General features: G+C 53.8%; 6 protein-coding genes across 6 annotated transcripts; 4 read left to right on the top strand and 2 right to left on the bottom strand.

Moving 5' to 3' along the window:
* The first annotated feature begins 45 nt into the window (after positions 1 to 45).
* Positions 46 to 2,060, top strand: J3458_015624 (uncharacterized protein). Its single transcript, XM_007815807.2, has one exon. The coding sequence runs from the start codon at positions 166 to 168 to the stop codon at positions 1,942 to 1,944; it is 1,779 nt and encodes a 592-aa protein (XP_007813998.2). The 5' UTR covers positions 46 to 165; the 3' UTR covers positions 1,945 to 2,060.
* Positions 2,032 to 4,281, bottom strand: J3458_015623 (uncharacterized protein). The gene is made up of 2 exons (XM_066120861.1): positions 3,977 to 4,281; positions 2,032 to 3,919 (listed from the first exon to the last, which is right to left on the bottom strand). Exons 1-2 carry the CDS (start codon positions 4,063 to 4,065, stop codon positions 3,049 to 3,051), a joined length of 960 nt encoding a protein of 319 aa, XP_065974189.1. The 5' UTR covers positions 4,066 to 4,281; the 3' UTR covers positions 2,032 to 3,048.
* A 6-nt stretch (positions 4,282 to 4,287) lies between these two features.
* Positions 4,288 to 6,720, bottom strand: J3458_015622 (uncharacterized protein). Its single transcript, XM_007815805.2, has 3 exons — positions 5,680 to 6,720; positions 5,174 to 5,594; positions 4,288 to 5,118 (listed from the first exon to the last, which is right to left on the bottom strand). The coding sequence occupies exons 1-3, from the start codon at positions 6,629 to 6,631 to the stop codon at positions 4,440 to 4,442; spliced, it is 2,052 nt and encodes a 683-aa protein (XP_007813996.2). The 5' UTR covers positions 6,632 to 6,720; the 3' UTR covers positions 4,288 to 4,439.
* Positions 6,721 to 8,336: 1,616 nt separating this feature from the next.
* J3458_015621 (uncharacterized protein) lies at positions 8,337 to 10,087 on the top strand. Its single transcript, XM_007815804.2, has 2 exons — positions 8,337 to 8,958; positions 9,019 to 10,087. The coding sequence occupies exons 1-2, from the start codon at positions 8,720 to 8,722 to the stop codon at positions 9,584 to 9,586; spliced, it is 807 nt and encodes a 268-aa protein (XP_007813995.1). The 5' UTR covers positions 8,337 to 8,719; the 3' UTR covers positions 9,587 to 10,087.
* Positions 10,088 to 10,430: 343 nt separating this feature from the next.
* Positions 10,431 to 14,455, top strand: J3458_015620 (uncharacterized protein; the record flags this gene model as incomplete). Its single annotated transcript, XM_007815803.2, has 4 exons — positions 10,431 to 13,411; positions 13,624 to 13,680; positions 13,749 to 13,940; positions 13,993 to 14,455. The coding sequence occupies 4 exons, from the start codon at positions 10,431 to 10,433 to the stop codon at positions 14,453 to 14,455; spliced, it is 3,693 nt and encodes a 1,230-aa protein (XP_007813994.1).
* A 1,064-nt stretch (positions 14,456 to 15,519) lies between these two features.
* On the top strand, positions 15,520 to 16,716 carry J3458_015619 (uncharacterized protein; the record flags this gene model as incomplete). Its single annotated transcript, XM_066120860.1, has 1 exon — positions 15,520 to 16,716. One exon carries the CDS (start codon positions 15,520 to 15,522, stop codon positions 16,714 to 16,716), a length of 1,197 nt encoding a protein of 398 aa, XP_065974188.1.
* Between the last annotated feature and the right edge of the window lie 56 nt (positions 16,717 to 16,772).

Below are 16,772 nucleotides of genomic sequence, written 5' to 3'. Positions count from 1 at the left end.
AACGTTGCGTCACGCCCGTTTTTGCCTCCCACTTTGCTCAGCTCTTCAGCATCTCGTGTCAAGCTTCGCTCTCAAGCCTCAATCTGCTCTCCATCCATATACTCCATATCAACCGAGCATCAATCTGGTGAACCACTTCGCCTGGACCAATGACGACCGTCCGCCATGGCTGACGCAGGTCTCGTGCAAACCAGCTTAATCTGGACCACATACGCCATAGTCGTGGTCCTCTGCTTCCTCGCGGCCATCATCACAACCTTTACATGGCAGACCCCGCGCGACCGTTCCGCCGTCGTAAGCATCGTCGCCATCATCACTCTCACCTCCTTGCTCGCCACCGTCCTGCTGCTGCCCGTCGACATCGCCCTCGTCTCCGCCACCAGCTCCGTCTCGCAAGGCGCCAAGAAGGATTGGGCCACTCCCGAGAGAGTGAACAGGATCCTGCTTACCCTCAAGATCGTCTACTACTGCCTGTACAGTGCCGACGCCTTACTATGTCTGGTCATCATTCCCTTCGCCTACTTTTGGTACGAGGAGTATGACGAGATCGAGTTTGAGGAGCAAGGAAGAACATGGCACAGCCGATTCTGGGCTGCCTGCAAGTACACATTGTTCTTTGTTGCCTTGGTCGTCATACTGTTCCTGCTGGGCTTCTTCATGCCGTCTCCGGGGGACTCGTCCAAGGCACACTGGGACTTGGACTACTTCAAGGATCTAATTGCGCGGAATCATGCGGAAAAGGCCCTTACTTTTGCCCTGGGCCTGCTAATCACATTGGGAACTCTGCTGTACGTCGTCTACACGGGGTCGGGTCTGGCGCTGATGCCCATTGCCTTTATCAAATCCGCGCCCTCCGTGTCGGCGCCTCAGCTCTCGGCAACCACGGCTTCTCAGCTGGAGCAAAACCGCGAAAGGCAGCGCCAGCTTGAGATGCGCAATGCCGGCCGCCAAGAGGGCATGTCTCGCAAGGACCGCCGCGAGCTTGATGCGCTCGTTAGAGAAGAGCAGACGCTGGTGCGTCGCGAACGCATTGCTGCCGAGGCACAGGGCGAAGGCAAGAGCAAAGTATATCAGGCTTGGCTCAAGCTCTGTGCGCTATTGCGGCCGCTCAAGATGCTCTGCGGCATCCTTCTCCTACTCCCCTCGCTTCTTATTTGGGTATCCATGCTCATCACGGGCATCGACAAGGCCAAAAACTCGGTATGCAAGCAACGGTGCGGCTACATCCTCGGCAATATCCACATCTTCCAACCCCTCAACTGGGTCTTTGTCAAGCTCGCCCGCGTCTTTCCCATTGACTACGTCCTCATGGCGCTGTTGATCCTCTTTCTCTTTAGCAGCACCATCTCGGGCATCGCCACTGTCGGCATCCGCTTCCTCTGGATCCGCATCTTCCAAATCCGCCGCGGCAGAACTGCCCCTCAGGCGCTGCTCATCGCCACCGTCATGCTCACGCTCGCCGTCCTCGCCATCAACTATGCCGTCAGCATGTTCATTGCGCCACAGTACTCCATATATGGCACGCAGACATTCTGCTCCAACAAGCCCGAGTACCCGGGCGCACAGCCCTCTTGCCAAGGCCAGCCAGATCTTGTGCGTCCTTGCTCAGAGCAGCTCGACTTGAAGCACGCCAAGGACATTTGCACGCCATCCGTCATGTCTACATTCTTGAACCGCATTACCATCACATGGCCATTCTTTGGCATCGTCGATTTCTGGGTCCAGTTTGCCTTTTTGGCCGTATTTTTGATCGTGTTCGCAACAGCCATCGTGCGCAGTCCAAGAGTAAATATCGCCGATCTGGATGAGGATGCTGAGGAGGCCGAGGAGGAAGGCCTGTTGGCTGCTACGGGGAGACGCCTCAACGCTACGTGGGAGGATGTGCGTAGGAGCCCAGCATATGGATCGACTCAGAATGAGAGGAGTGGTAACTCGAGAGCGTAAATGAAGTCTCGGTTTCTTTTACTTTAATTTCCAGAAGTAAGGTTAGGTAGCATGCGTCTTAGGTTTGGGAATGCACGGATAGGCAGGCTGGAGTTAAATTGATTTCTTATTAGCACTGGTGGCGGACGACAGAACTAGCCGTAGGACTTTCTGTGAATGCATTGGTTATGTAGGCAACAAGGCTCGATAAGTCCTTTGAGCCCTAGCGTGTGACGTGCGGCGAGTTTCGTCGCTTTGTTCTCTGGAAAGGCAAGAGCTTGATGTTTGTGTATGTGTATTGTGCCTAAATACCATGAGTGTGCCTTGGTACGCTTGATAAATGGCCCTTTGTCGTAGACTACAAGCTTCAGGGGTGTCCGCAACGACGGGCATATGCTGGTACAACTCCCTCACCACACTTTCCGGAACCATTGCGGGAAGCGTGTTCCACAATGAAAATAACTCGCGGCCAGGAATTCAGCGAGTCCAAGCCCACATCTCGAGTTGTGGGTGTGAATGGTTCCAGAACCATCCGGCGTACAATGAAGCCAATACACCTGCCCCTTGAAATGGGAAAATCTATAGACACCAATCCCTTTTCCCCCCTCGCCGGCATCTGCGGGAGCCAACCCCACTGGCCCGGCATATCACCGTCTTTGTGCGCGACACCCGGCATATCCACGTGTGCCCTGGCCTTGGAATCCTTCCACCTCGGTTCACATAAATGTATCTTGGCCGCTGCCGCTTCCTCGACGAGGTCTGACATCGCGGCCATGTTTCTCCCCGGCTAGACCACTAGTAAGATGACGGCGTCTTTTTACCGTCTTGGCCACGCACAGCATGACTAGGAATGCCGGCAAGGGATAACGCAGCCGGCCACCCGTTCAATAAGCAGAGGAGCAGCCCAGCTTTTGTTACACCAGCGAACATGGCGGGATAAAGGCCGCCGCCCGCGTTTGGTGTACAAAGTGAACCGGCGGTTCAAACAAGATGGCACTTTTTTGAGGGATCCATCTAGGTGAGTGCGCCGACCGGGGGTTTTGAGTAAAGAGGGAGCCGGCAATTGGGAAATGGCACTTGAGTGGCGTGGTTGTCTTGCGCTACAGTCTCGAGCATGAAGTCTCGTTAGGCCCCCAGGGCAATCTTGCTCTCCTTGTCGCCGTCCCTCGTGAACTGCACCGCCCTGTGGCTCCTTTCGTCCCACGCGGCTGCTGGCCCGACGTGCATCTCCCGCCAGCACCGGGCGCAGTACGCGTCTCCGTCGCACCCCAAGCACCGGAGCGTGGCGTCCTCCAAACACACCGTGCACCAGGAGTCCACGTCGTCGTCTGTGTAGTTTGTCCTGCTCGTCAGCCTGTCCACGCGCTTGGACGGTTTCGACGTGGGCACCGAGGGGAGCTCGTCTTCTGCTGCTGGGGCTCGGAGGGCGGCCATGCGTGCGGTAATGTCGTCTATTCCTTTGGGCTTGGGCGACGTGTCTTGTGGGAGGTCGGGGTTTGCCGGGACCGACGGCAGTGCAATTTGTGTGTTGTCGTCCGTCCCTCCTTCTGGTGGTCCTTGGCCCTCTTTGTCGTCCCGCGCTTCGACTTCTATCTCGTCGTTGAACCGGGCAATTACGTCGTCCACCTCTCGCGCCATTCGCTCCCCATCTGAGTCGTCTGCTTGGTCGTCATCTTTGGGTATTTGGGCTGATAATTGCTCCAGGAGGGCTTGAACATGTTCGTCCTTGGACGCGGGTTCGGGGGTGTCGAGGTCTGCGAGCATCTCCTCTAGTGCCTTGTCGTCTGTTTCAAAGAGGGCATCTACGTCATCCTCGACATCTTGAGTCTTTTTTGAACCCGGTACGTCTGATGTGTGTTTTGCGGTCCGCTCTGTGATTTTGGCAGGTGCTGGCGAGATGGGTGCATCTGCCTGGCTGCGGAGGTTCTTGAGCCGGGCGGCGAGGATATCCCCCCCTGTTGGCGCCTTGGCTCGCTCGACAACGTCGAATTTTATACTAGTGCTGTTAATAATCCGCATTTCGATGAGATGGTGAGGGGACGATGTGCCGTACGGGTTTGATGCTGGGCTTTTGGGCGAACCACCCTCACCGCGGAGGGCTTGAAGCCGTGAGAGGAGAGAGTTGTCGACGTCACCAGACATGTGGATGGACTTTGTTTGCACCTTGGACTCGCTCTAAAATAACCCTCCCAGCGTTGGTAGACGAGAATTTTTGCCTTTTGTGAAGGCTATGCAATGCCGTTTGAGATGAGGTGAGTAGTAAGTAGGTCAGGTGAGTAGGTTGACGGTTGCGCAGCCACACCCAACGTCTGGGTGAAAATGCGCAACTGGGAGTGGGGATTGATAATTGATATCTGGAGTTGGAAAAGGCTGCATAGTCACCATCTGCAGCCTCACATCAACGGCATCACCATTTATTACAGCTTTGCAATAATGTAAAGACAAATTCGAATTCTAATCAATTACACAAATCCAGCGCTCATCACTCATAATGGTATCGTTCTCTCCAGCTCCCATCACTGCCCATCAGGCCGCAACCAATCAAAAGTGTGCAAAAGTTCAAAGTTGAAAAAATCATTCATATCCCCAGAAAAGCCGACTCCGAAATCGCCAACCCAGTCCATCGGCGCCGTAACCTGCGGCGCGCCCGCATTCAAAGCCTGGTCCAAAACGTGCCGCACTGCCTTCTTCACACTGCTGCAGCTCTCTGTGTTGGGGGCCATGGGACCAACCCAGTCCAGAAATCCAACCAGCAGACTTAGCTGCTGGATCAAGCGCGACCTCGTAATCGGGGGATTGGTGCTACTATCGCGACGGCCAGGGGTGGCTGCTGCCGAGCCACGACCGCGGAGCAATTCCATGCAAAGAATGCCGGCGGCGGGCGCGGCATAGCACAACAGTAGCCATTCGGAGTCGCCCGACACGCCGAATAGTTTGTCCTGGTGTGTCCAGAATATGAGCGTCAGGGAAATCATTTCGAAGCTAATGTCGATGATTTCAGGGCCGAGCATGGAGCTGCCTTTGCTGAGGAGGCGCTCGATGAAGAACATGTTTTGGAGGTGGTCGAGGCGAATCATGACGCGGGAGTAAAGGGTAGGCCCGTCCGTGTCTGGATCATTTATATCCGTGTCGCGGTAGATGAGGACTTTGGGGAACTGGTCGAGGGCTTCCAGCTCTCTCCTCCGCAAGTCGTTTCTGGTGCCCGAGTCAGCCTGGAAGACAGTGTCGACAGGTACAAACCGCCACTTACAAGACTTGGTGTGTATCACTACTCGGCGTAATCTGAAGCGCGATTTCCAAAATCTGCTCCTTGATCAGAGTAAGTATCATTTTGGCTCTCATCATGGTCCCGGGGAAGATCTTGCCCCTGTTGTTCCATCCGTGCTCGTCAACATTGGGACTGTTGGCCAGCGAATTGCCGTCGCTGTTTAGCAATTCTTCGTCACTGACATCTAGTGGCAGCGGTGTCGTGGCAAACCTACTGCCAATGAGTGGAGGGCGACCGGTAAATGTAGCAACGACTTTGTCGCTCTTGAAGATCATGCTGTAAAGCCGACGCTTCATCTCGGAGCTGATGGAGTGATCATTAATCATGGAGGGCGGCGTGACGTGTAAACCAAGGAAGCTGGTCAGAGCGGCAAGTTCTCCGTGGATTCTCCAAACCTGAATGCCTATTGCCGAGTTAGCTTACATGATTTCGTCAAGATTCTTCACATGGCGCTGAAAAGCGTGGAATGGGGGGAACAAAAGACTTACTTGCATCTCCGCTGATGATGGACTGAATAATGCCGTATCTGTACAGTAGAATCGCAAGCATTGAATTCGCCGTGGAGCCATTCTTGCATATATCCACGCACATGCCCGCACAAAGCGTGTACTTATTGAGTAGTCTTCGTCGATCGGTATCACGCAGTTGCTGGGTCTCGCGGAGCTCAGCATTCTCGGGGAGCGATTTTGTGCCCAAAGCCCAGTAGCAAAACAGCAGCCCAAGCGACTCCCATCGCATCTTTTGGCCGGAAAATGATCGCAGCCACATGATTGGATCTGTATGCTCCTCCTGGAGTGGTATCGAGCTATTCCGACACAGAATCCTAGCCATGGTTGTCAGATTGGCTTGGGTTCTCGTGCCGTCTAGAACATCGCCAAACGTAATCCATAGGCTCTCGTTCAATATCTGTGCGGCAAGACGACACCACCCGTCAACTGGATTTACATAAAGCTTAAATAATACACTGCAGGTCGCACGATCTGGGATGGAGCGCAGAATGCTCAATGACCTAGAGGACGGGTGTTCTTCGAACAAGGCAAACTGCAGATCCTCGGCTTGCTCCGGAGTTCTTCCACTCTGTGGCAAGACGGTCTGCGTATCCTGGAATACAGCGGAAAAGCTGGTGGCCCCCAGATATCCCACGTTATTGTCAGGCTGAAGTGAGAAGTCTCGTGGCAGCTCAGTCCTCGGCTGCGTGGCAAGCCGTGGTGAAGGCGAAGCAGGGGGCGTAAATTGGAGCCTCTTTTGCGGCTGCTGGTCAATGATGTAAATGCATGAGTCGGTGATGTTTCCGCGCCTGCACCTTGAACAGACGGGTAGTTGATGGTCGCATGCTACCTTGCGCTTGCGACATGGTTCACACGCCTGCTGACGGCCATTGCGACGACGTGGAGCGCTCCCAGCGCCTTCGAGGCGGCTGGGTTCAGGAACAGATGTCATTTGAGGGTGGTGGCACAATATGCAGCACTTTACAGCATTGTTTCTGGATTCTGAGGATAAATCGGCAGAAGAACAGACGCTTCTTTCCCTGCTCGATTGGTCAAATATGAATCATGGCAGAGCGGCATCGCAGCTGGTGGCTTTGGAAGACGAATGGTGTAAGTCGGTGCTCGGCGCTCGGCGCTCGGCTCTCGGCTCTCGGCTTAACGATCCAATATCCCAAGTCCCAAGTTGTCCGGTGCGAGTTAGGCTTGTTATGTGACAAGATGCCATAGTGCTTGTAACTTTTGGTCATATTGGCAAATTGGGGTGCATTGTGTCGCATCTATGCTTTGTTGCCTTTTCTTCTAGCCTACATGGTCACAGTCGCTATCTAAGGGCATTGAAGCGGTGGCACAATCCGACGAGACTCGAAACCAGCCACGCCGTTCGCCAGCTACATGAGATGCACAGGAGCTGCGTGTGTGGGATCAAGCAGGGTCATGGCTGAATACCATCAAGATGCCTGTTCGGAAAACTATCTTGATGGAAGATCCGAAGAGCCTCAGCCTAGCGTCCTAGCGATGGTCATTATTTCAGCTTTGTTTCCGCAGTCATGCCCTAGTTAGTTACCTAAATGGCAACTCCCAATGGCACCTGGCCGCAGGCGGAGCAGATCACGGGTTTTGCGATTCCCACTAGGCAGCGAGTGCAGACGCTTTGTTGACGGCGAATGACTTGTGATAGTCAGGTCCAAAGTCGTCTTCGGTGCTGATTACGGCCAGGCCAGGCTAACCAGACGTCTTTCAAAAGGTTTGCTGGGGTAAGGCTCTCCCCAAGGCACTGAGCTTGTGCAAGCTGCGCCTCACAACCCTTGAGCAATGTGGAGTGCGCGATGCTGCAGAACAAATGGAAGATTCCAAAGCCGGGAAATATGCACAGCCTCTTGGCCAGCATTAGCGCAATCTGTCGCTGCCACCAGACAGTTATTCATTCTCTCGCAGCAGGCTCTGATGGATGCTTCGCGTCGAGTTTAAGCTTATCTCAAAGGCTCCTCGAGAGACACCGTGAGAGACCCGCCACGACACAAGTTCTATGACGGGATGGATTGCCAGGGCTCAGGCGCTGGACTGAAACATCGCCATCGATTCATTGACTGTTCGAGTATTTTAGGAAACATGTCAAGGCGCTAGTAATTACTTTGTGTCAAGTGAAGAAGATTCCGTCCGTCTTGGCAAGACCCTTGGTACTTTCAGCTGATGTCCATTGCCACCATTCGAAAGAGAAGCTGTCAAAATTGAAGGACAACGAGTCGAAATACTAAGAGCATGCTGAGCGTAGTCCAGTGGCAGTACGGAGCGAGGGCACTCCCAAGGACATCCATCGCCACTGAACTTGTGGGTGCAAGTATGTATCACAAACGGCGCCACAGATTATGAGTAATGAAGTCATGGTGCGCCCACCAACCCACCATCCGGATCCTTGCCCACATTCTTTCAGTCTAGTGCAATGTTTGCTCCAGTGATAATTATTGCAAACAAAATGCCAGGCGTAACCAGCCACGCCATCAGCCCCCTAGGGTCTAGCGGCTTTGCCCCAGTTGAGCCCCTGTTCAGCCACTGTTGGCGGATCGAGAGCACACGCATCGATTGATGACGCCCAGAGGAAGCCACAGACAGCTTATAGGGACATTAGGACGGACAAAACGCACACAACACACGTCGGAGTTGCATTCATTGTTCCGGCTTGTCGGAGTGAGGAACATCAAACGGGCGCCAAGACAACACGCTCGCTAGTCCCATTACTCCTTCCCCGTACCTAGGTAGTTAGCACTTGAGACTAGAAATCACTATTAAAGGCGCTGGCCTCCCCTGGCTGCCTCACGTTATTGTTCTATGTCCACAGCTTGTACTCTTCGCAGCAATCAGCATTCCGTCACAGTACACTTTCGCATCGTTCTTGACAACCCGACAACCCGACAACCCCAGTGCGGTCGCTTTCGGTTTTCCCCTAGGCCCTGCATACGGCTGCGCGGGTCTCCAAGTCGACCTTTGCTGACATTTGCCCCTGGCACTCGGTCGCATCTTGCGACCCACCCATACGTTCAACATGCGGTTCGACTTCACATTCCTTGCAGCGTTACTACTGTCCAGTACTGCTGCAAACATTATTGAGCCTCAACATGCCGTCAGAATAGAGGACATCACTCAAGACAACTTGTTCAAGCGAAAAGGCGGTGGCGGTGGCGGCGGTCGAGGAGGTGGTGGTGGTGGTGGCGGCTCGCGAGGGGGCAGTAGTGGGAGCAGCGGCAGCGGTGGTCGATCTGGCTCCAGCTCAGGTGGTGGATCGTAAGTGCTCTACCCAACGAATCGCTACCACGCTTGAGATACTTACCATTCTTGCTTCAGCCGTGGAAACACCGCCTCTAGCTCCAATGCTGGTGGCACATCGCGGGGAGGTTCGGGACCTCCACGAAGCTTTGGCGGAAATTCTTACTACGGCGGAGGTGCTGCCAAGCCGTACAGATCTGGTGGCGTTTCACCCCTCGGTATTGCTGCCGTTGGCCTTGCAGCCGGAGCTCTCGTCTTCTGGCCTGGTCATTGGCTTTACGGGGCATATCTATATCCTTACAATCACCACTATATCTTCCACAACTCCACCACCAACAAGGAAGAGAATCTTCCTGTTGTTTGTGGTTGTGGCACGTATGAAGTATGTGGCTGTGATGAAAACAACACCACAATGACAGAACTTGTCGGCAACGGCACATACGATGCTCTCAACAAGTCTCTCATCAACGTGGGGGATTACAACGGTCAAAAGACGCTCCTCGTCAATGGAACTCTCCCCAATGGCACCACTGCTGATGGTCCAGATGAAGGCGCTGGTGTCGGAGTTGGCATGAAAAGCTTGGTTGAAGCTGCTGGCCTGTGGTCCGCTGCGGTTTGTGTTATCGCTGCCATCTGCCTTGCTTAAGCTGTTTGCGACAGCTCCGTTTGTTCCGCTTCAACGAGCTCGCCCTTGTTGATAGCATTTGTACGATTCTTGATGACAGGTTGTGGTCAAATAATACCCGGCGGTATAAGGGATGGTCAGCGATTTTTTTCGATTCCAGATATATAATATCTTCCGTTGCCGAGTATCAGCACCGCACTATTATTCCGATCAGCATGATGGGACAGCGTTTGCAGGGATTTCAAAAGACAACAGTTTTAGAGTTTTCCATTAAGAACAATAGACATTGTCTGCATTCGAAAAGTAAAGCCCCATGTGTCAATCTTAACATAATTTTTTTTGTGTGTACAAATATATTGTGCCTGTCGTTTTAGTTACTTTCTGCATGGAATAATACTCATGGAACACGGTTGGTTGAGCGACTTCCTCGTAAAGGATCTTTCTACTCACTCAACTGGAATAGCTCAACACCCCCTCCATAGCACCCTGGTATGCAATAGCGATGCTCAAAGACTACCATCAGTTACTTAGACACTTAAAATGACAGCGATATGATGTTACGTACATGCATTTGCCTTGTGATTTGGGGAACGAGCCATCACGTGGTGTATTTTTTTTGCTGACTCAGCATGATTGAATACCACCCCCAACTCTCTCTCCATCTTCCAACCTCAGCTGTACCACCGTGAAGGACGCCAAATTCAAAACCGTCGCATTCCTCGCTATTCTTGTCCCGTCTCATCGACTTTCACCCTGAATCGTCGCGTTCAAAGTCTTTTACTCAACAAAGCATGTTTTAGGCGCTCCGGTGCGCGCCACCCCTCCGGAGGAAGCTCCACAAGAGTACGCGCAAACGGAAAACATCATGGCCGAGGACAAAGAGTTCTCGTCCTTTGACGAGAACGCTTGGAAGGCACAGGATGCTGCTGATGATCGCGAAATTGCTCGGTTACTAGAGCAGAGCCAGGAAGGCGGTAACAGCTCCTTGAAGCTCGATGATGCTCCGTTCGATCAGTCCAACAAGGCGGATGATGCCCAGGATTTCGAAGACATCAGTGATGATGATCTGCCAGATGAGGAGCCGAGCGCCAGCACCTCGCTGGAACTTCCGGCCCTGACTGATGACGGAGGTACCAGCAACGACGCAGACGATTTGTTCGGAGAAGGGCCCTCTTCTCCGACAGACCCCATTTTGGGACCACCATCGCCAGGTCCTCGCGTCCGCGACACAGACACTGCTGATGACTCCCACCCTGTTGACTCGAGCCTTAGTTTCGCAGCCATCAACTTTGACCCCGATCCCCACCTGAATGGAGCGGCGAATCAAGATCCCGATATTCCAGCAGTTGTGGAATCACACGAAGACTTGCTGAAAGCTGCATGGCCTGCATTCAAGAAGGGCCGTGTATTGACTTGGAGTGAACTTCTGCCACCAAAGAAGGCAACATGGAAGGAGAAGAAGCCGCTCAAGAAACCAAAGCATCTGGTTACGAGTAAGCTGAATCTCGACCTCGCCGCGGATCAAGAGAAGATGTTTCGAATTCCGGGAACTGCGACTTCTGGACCGAATCACCGCGCCCTGGAATCATCGCTTGCCGGCCTTGTTCGATGCGAAAATGATGGGACAAACCAAGAGGAGGCTAGATCACAATTTGACTTGGACCAGGAATCAGATTCCGAAACCGTTATGGGATTCACATTGCAAGATATTGATCTGGCATGCCAGGATTGGGGCGCCCAAATCAACGCAGTTGAGGCGGAATTCAAGAAACGCGTCGCTGCTGAAAAGGAACTCCTCAAACCAAAGAAGCTAGTCGAAGACCACGATGATGAGTGGGATGCCGAGTTTCTGCTGGATACTATGGATGAGCAACCCCAACAGCCCAAGAAAAGGAAAGCAGTCAGATTCGGACTCCCAGAAATACCTCGATATGCTGCGTCTACGTTCGATAACTTCGAAGATGTGACTCGAAGAGGCGCCAAGCGTGTCCATTTGGACATGAACGACCCGCACCTGCTGCTGGACACTGACACGCATCTCCGTGCAAAACGACCTCGGCTGGATTCAAAGGTTAAACGTATGGCGAATGGCAATATAGGCCGAGATATTTCGCAGCGCTTCAATCTGTCAAACGATGAGGCGTATGAGCTGCTCAAGGAAAACCACCAGAGCAAAGTACGCGCTACTCTGGGCAATATTTCTGTGGAGCACAGTATGCCTGCCATCAAGCTGTCGTGGCCGTACTATAAGGTCAAGCTCGGTGGTACCACAGACGAGTATCACCGCCCGCGCTTCCGTTACAAGAAGTTCTCTGGTCATACCATCAAGTTCGACAAGCCTCAGCATCATAAGCGCAAGATGATGAAGGGCAAGGCTCATGAAGTTTATCGTCTATCTAAAGATCTCAGTCTTAGCGACAACTCAACAGCTGTGCTATTCGAATACTGTGAACCCAGACCTCGAGTCTTGAACAACTTTGGCATGGGTAGCAAATTGATCAATTACTATCGGCGCAAGGACAATAATGAGGATGATCAGCTACCCAAGCAGGAGTTGGGCGAATATCGTATGCTGCTGCCGGAAGATCGATCACCATTCTCGCTGTTTGGTACCGTTGATTCAGGTGAAACCGTACCCACACTACATAACGAAATGTATAGGGCGCCCGTGTTCAAGCACACGCCCCGTGGCACCGATTTTCTGGTTGTCCGAAGCACAACAGGCGTAGAGGGTTCGAAATGGCATCTACACAAGATCGACCACCTACACGTTGTTGGCCAGACCTTCCCTTCCGTGGATGTTCCCGGTCCCCATAGTAGACGTGTCACGAATGCGTCCAAGAACAGAATGAAGATGCTGGCTTTCCGGATGATCAGGCATAGCCAGACAGACAACTGCCAGCTTTCAGATATTACAAAGCACATAGCAGACTCTACCGATACTCAAAACAGGCAAAAGCTCAAGGAATTTCTACAATATGATAGGGAGAGTGGCGAAAAGGGCATGTGGCGCTTGAAGCCAAACGAGATCTTGCCCGACGAGAACGCAATTCGCGCCATGATCAAGCCTGAGGAGGTAAGTCTTCTGGATGCCATGCAACTAGGTATAAAGGAGCTCGAGGACGCTGGCTACGATCCCCGAAACGCCAACATTGATGATGATGTCATGGATGTCGATGCCGAAGACGACGAGGATGACGAGGGAGGAAGCAAGGCACCAAAGGGTGCCAAGAAGCCTGGCGAAAAGCAGGAAGAGACACTTGCTGACAAGATGGCGCCTTGGAAAACTACAAAAGCCTTCATTGATGCCTGTGCCCAGAAGGCCATGCTTCAGTTGCATGGTGAAGGCGACCCAACAGGACATGGTCTTGGCTTCAGTTTCATCCGAACGTCCATGAAGGGCGGGTACATAGAGGCCGTTCAAGGTCCATTGGCGACGTCGGCCGACGCTATGGAACGTGAGAAGCGCGCTAATGGCGGCCACGCCTACAATGTCAAGAAACAGCAAGCAATGTACGAGGAGGGTATCAAGGAGATTTGGGAGAAGCAAAAAGCCACACTTTCCGACGCCCAAGAGCACGATGACAAGGATGTGGCAGTCACGGAAGACGAGGATGACAGATTCAACGTTCACGCCGCTGCAACCCCAGCACAATTCGACGACGGTACCAGTCAAATTAGTGGCTTTACATCGGCTAGTCGTCATGTGAAGAAAGCCATCCGTATTACAAGAGAGGTTCGCCTTCAAGATGGAACCACCCAGACACGAACCGAGGTCGTCCACGATCCCGTTGTCATTTCGCAGTATATGAAGCGGCGAACTGAGGCAGACTTGGAACTTAAGGAGTACGTGTTCAATATTATTAGACGCAGGCCGCGTGGGAAACCCCCTCTAGCTTGGAAGAGGCTGCCGTTGGGTGTCAAGACCCTTCACAAGTGGGCATGCCTAGGTGACATGCATCTCAGACCCGAGAGACGACAAGCGCCGTCTCCAGGTGCTGTTGCTGATGTAGTTGGATTTGAGTTCCGAGCACCTGCTTACGTATATCTATCCACAGCATCTACAGCGCCCGGCCTACGGGCAATGCCGATCATGACCGCCTTGCAGGCATTAGGTATGTAAATGGATAACTTGCCACCTTGTCGCAGCAAAGATGGTGTACTTACGCGCAACTTGCTACAGAATCAAAAAGGAGCTCGAACGACTCGAAAAGAACAAGGCTCGACGACAGGCCCGAGAACAGCAAAAAGAGCTCCATCAGAAAGCCAGCGCTGGCGAAGCTGGATCACCCGGCGCTATCGACAAGGTGCCCACTGGTACAACTCGCAAGTGTGCCAACTGCGGACAAGTTGGACATATCAAGACAAACAAGAAGTATGACACCCCCAGTTTCCCCTCCTTCATACCCATCTTTTGATTGGTGGAGCGCTGCATCGCACGAGGAGGGTCAGGAATTCCCGACCACGAAGCAAACCAGGAGGAAGAGCGTCTTGCTTCGCTTGATGAAGTCATCGGATCGCGAAGCCCGAGAAAGGGAGAAGCGGCGTCAAATTGAGGAGAGAGCGGCTACCCGGAAAGCAAGAAAGGAGGAAAACATGGTGAAGAAGTTGAAAGTTCAACGAGAGCGTGAGCAGAAGAAAATGGAGGACGCCCGACTAAGAGAGGAGGCAAGACTGCAAGAAGAACAAGCCAGAGAAGAAAAGAAGAGACGGCAAGAAGAGCTCCGCGCCGAAAAACAACGACAAGCAGAAGAGCAGCGGCGCAGGGCGCAAGAAGAGAGAGAAGAAAGGCGCAGACTCCGTCTCGAACGCGAAGAAGAGAACCAGAGGATGAAAGAAGAAAAGACGAAAGCTCGTCCCAAGTTCAACTACGGAAGTTGCCGGCCGTGACGGTGTCGCACGGCCGTCACTTTGTTTTGCCGGGCCCATTTTGTCGCTTCATCAATGTGGCTACCACGCACCGCAACTTTTTGCCTTTTTCTTGTTCATGGAGACGTTGCTAACAGCTCTGCAACAAGGTTATGCCCCTTGCTTAACGGTACGATGAAGGCGGACAACGGCGCAGCGGAACACGGCGGCTTTGGTAATTACAGCGCCCCCACGATGAGTGCTGCCTCGCCACCATGACACGACGAATACGTGGGGAATTGGAAGGAAGGGCTTTTTCTTATTTTTTGGAATCGCATGGCAAGAGCTGGTGCGGTTTGTTTTATTTTTATCCCGGGTCATTGCGAGATTCACTATACCAGGGTCATGTTGCAGGCGCACGGCGTTTGGTAGATAGCTCGCCTGACGGGCGAAAGGCACAGGAATAGGAACTATGGAGTATTCTTGTATACCATTGGTGCGGCTCGAGACGGGTGATGACGGGCCGTGTTTCCTTTCGCACACGATGCATGTGGCTTTCCTTGGCTTTGTGAGTGACCCGTGCGCCCTGGGTGGTGTCAGGGCTGTATTTGGAACAGAGCGTCGAGCATTCCGTGGCCAAAGGGCAGCCATCACGCGCCGGCTGCCTGAAACGTGGGCCAGACAACCGTTTATTCTATTCGACTGCCATGCGGCCATTTCACATACACCAGAAAGGAAAAAGGGGGGGAAGGCAGGTCAGAGCGATGCGGATTGGAGTTTCTACAGGACCGTATCGAAACGTGTTGTGGGCAGATGGTGGCTCGTTTCCTTCTCACAACCTCTACATGCTAAGTATTCCCTACAAACCTGGGGTGAATCTCCTGCTCTCGCGCCATGCAAGTCGGGTTGGGCGCGGTGCAACTTTCCTCTTGGCGGCGCGTGTATCTGCTCAGTTGGTCTCTTTGTGCCCGGCATCAGCTTGTACCTTTTGTTCTTCGCAGACGCCAGCTACTGTATTACACTGATTCGGCTCCCGCGCCGTCTTTTTTTTGTGACGACAATGTTTCCCTGTTCCTGTTGCTCTTCGTTGAACATAGTCACTCACCATGACACGCGGCCTCTCTCGCAGCCTCTGGGATCGCCCGCAGCAGGGCAAAAGCGCCCACCTGGCGTGCCTCCCGCCTGAAATCATCTGCATGATTGTCCAAGAGCTCCCCACGGTGGGGGACAAGGCGGCCCTTTACAGGACCTGCTCGGCGCTCCATACCGCCCTGGTCGAGGAGAAGCTCTTCCGGCACGGCAAGCCCAGGGACGTCAATGACATTCTCAACTGGGCCGTGGAGCGGCCGTGTCTGCGGACGGCCCGCAAGGCCGTCGCGTATGGCGCCGATGCCGAGCCGTCCAGGAGAAGCGACCGCGAGACGCCGCTCATGACGGCGTGTCGACGGCGGGACCTGGACATGGTCAGGCTGCTCGTGGGGGCGGGCGCGGACGCCAATAATCGCTTCAGCCGGGACGGGAGCACGCCCGTCGTGCTGTCGGCCATGATGGCGCACAACGAAGCCGTCGTGTTCCTGATGGCCCATGGCGGGGACCCGGCGAGGCGCAACCGCCACGGAGAGACGGCGCTTCATCTCGCCGCCAAGAAGAATAACCTCCGCCTGGCGCGGATTCTGCTCGCGTCGGGCAGGGTGGACGTGGACGCGGCGTCTGTGACGCACTCGACGCCCCTTTACGAAGCGATACAAGTTGGGGACCTGCACATGGTGGAGCTGCTGCTCGAGTACGGGGCGAGCGAGCAGGTTCACGAGTTGGGCGGTGGTTTCGTGTTTACAAAGGCGCTGGAGAGCCACGGTACGGGTCTGATGAAGGCCTTGTTGGAGCTGCGCATCAGTCCAGACGTCGCGGATGCCAAGGGGCGGACGGCGCTGTCTTGGGCTGCGGAATACGGGCATGTGATGCAGGTCAGGATGCTGCTTGGGTACGGCGCGCGTGTCGACGTGCAGGATGTCCAGGGCAAAACACCGCTCATGTATGCCGCCGTGGAGGCGAGGGTTCAGGTCATGGAGGAGCTACTTGATGGGGGCGCGAGCTTGGCCATTTCTGACAGATACGGCATGACGGCGGCTTGTCATGCCGCGAGGTCTGGGAATTGGCGGAGCGTGGGGCTCATTCTTGACCGTGGACAGGATTTTCTCTGTCCGCTTGGCAGATGCGCGCCGCTCTCCCAGGCAAACACGGGTAGTCGTGTATTTGCACCTCGGCCGGGATGCGGATCCGAAAGCTCCTTGCGCTTGCCATAGGCATGGCTCCTTCATGGCAGCCTGCGTCCGTGGCTTTGATGGCATGGAAAATGGGA

The sequence above is a fragment of the Metarhizium acridum genome (genome assembly GCF_019434415.1).
Source record: "Metarhizium acridum strain ARSEF 324 chromosome Unknown scaffold_356, whole genome shotgun sequence".
Classification (NCBI taxonomy): domain Eukaryota; kingdom Fungi; phylum Ascomycota; class Sordariomycetes; order Hypocreales; family Clavicipitaceae; genus Metarhizium; species Metarhizium acridum.
This window is presented reverse-complemented; position numbering and strand designations above follow the sequence as displayed.

Bases quoted from the DNA above. Each gene is read 5' to 3' on its own strand.
- J3458_015623 (XM_066120861.1), bottom strand. From the start codon at position 4,065: ATGTCTGGTGACGTCGACAACTCTCTCCTCTCACGGCTTCAAGCCCTC. The intron at 3,920-3,976 runs GTACGGCACATC...TAACAGCACTAG, and splicing joins AAAAGCCCAGCATCAAACCC to TATAAAATTCGACGTTGTCG.
- J3458_015624 (XM_007815807.2), top strand. From the start codon at position 166: ATGGCTGACGCAGGTCTCGTGCAAACCAGCTTAATCTGGACCACATAC.
- J3458_015621 (XM_007815804.2), top strand. From the start codon at position 8,720: ATGCGGTTCGACTTCACATTCCTTGCAGCGTTACTACTGTCCAGTACT. The intron at 8,959-9,018 runs GTAAGTGCTCTA...TTCTTGCTTCAG, and splicing joins TCCAGCTCAGGTGGTGGATC to CCGTGGAAACACCGCCTCTA.
- J3458_015622 (XM_007815805.2), bottom strand. From the start codon at position 6,631: ATGACATCTGTTCCTGAACCCAGCCGCCTCGAAGGCGCTGGGAGCGCT. The intron at 5,595-5,679 runs GTAAGTCTTTTG...ACTCGGCAATAG, and splicing joins CATCATCAGCGGAGATGCAA to GCATTCAGGTTTGGAGAATC. The intron at 5,119-5,173 runs GTAAGTGGCGGT...CTCGGGCACCAG, and splicing joins AGTGATACACACCAAGTCTT to AAACGACTTGCGGAGGAGAG.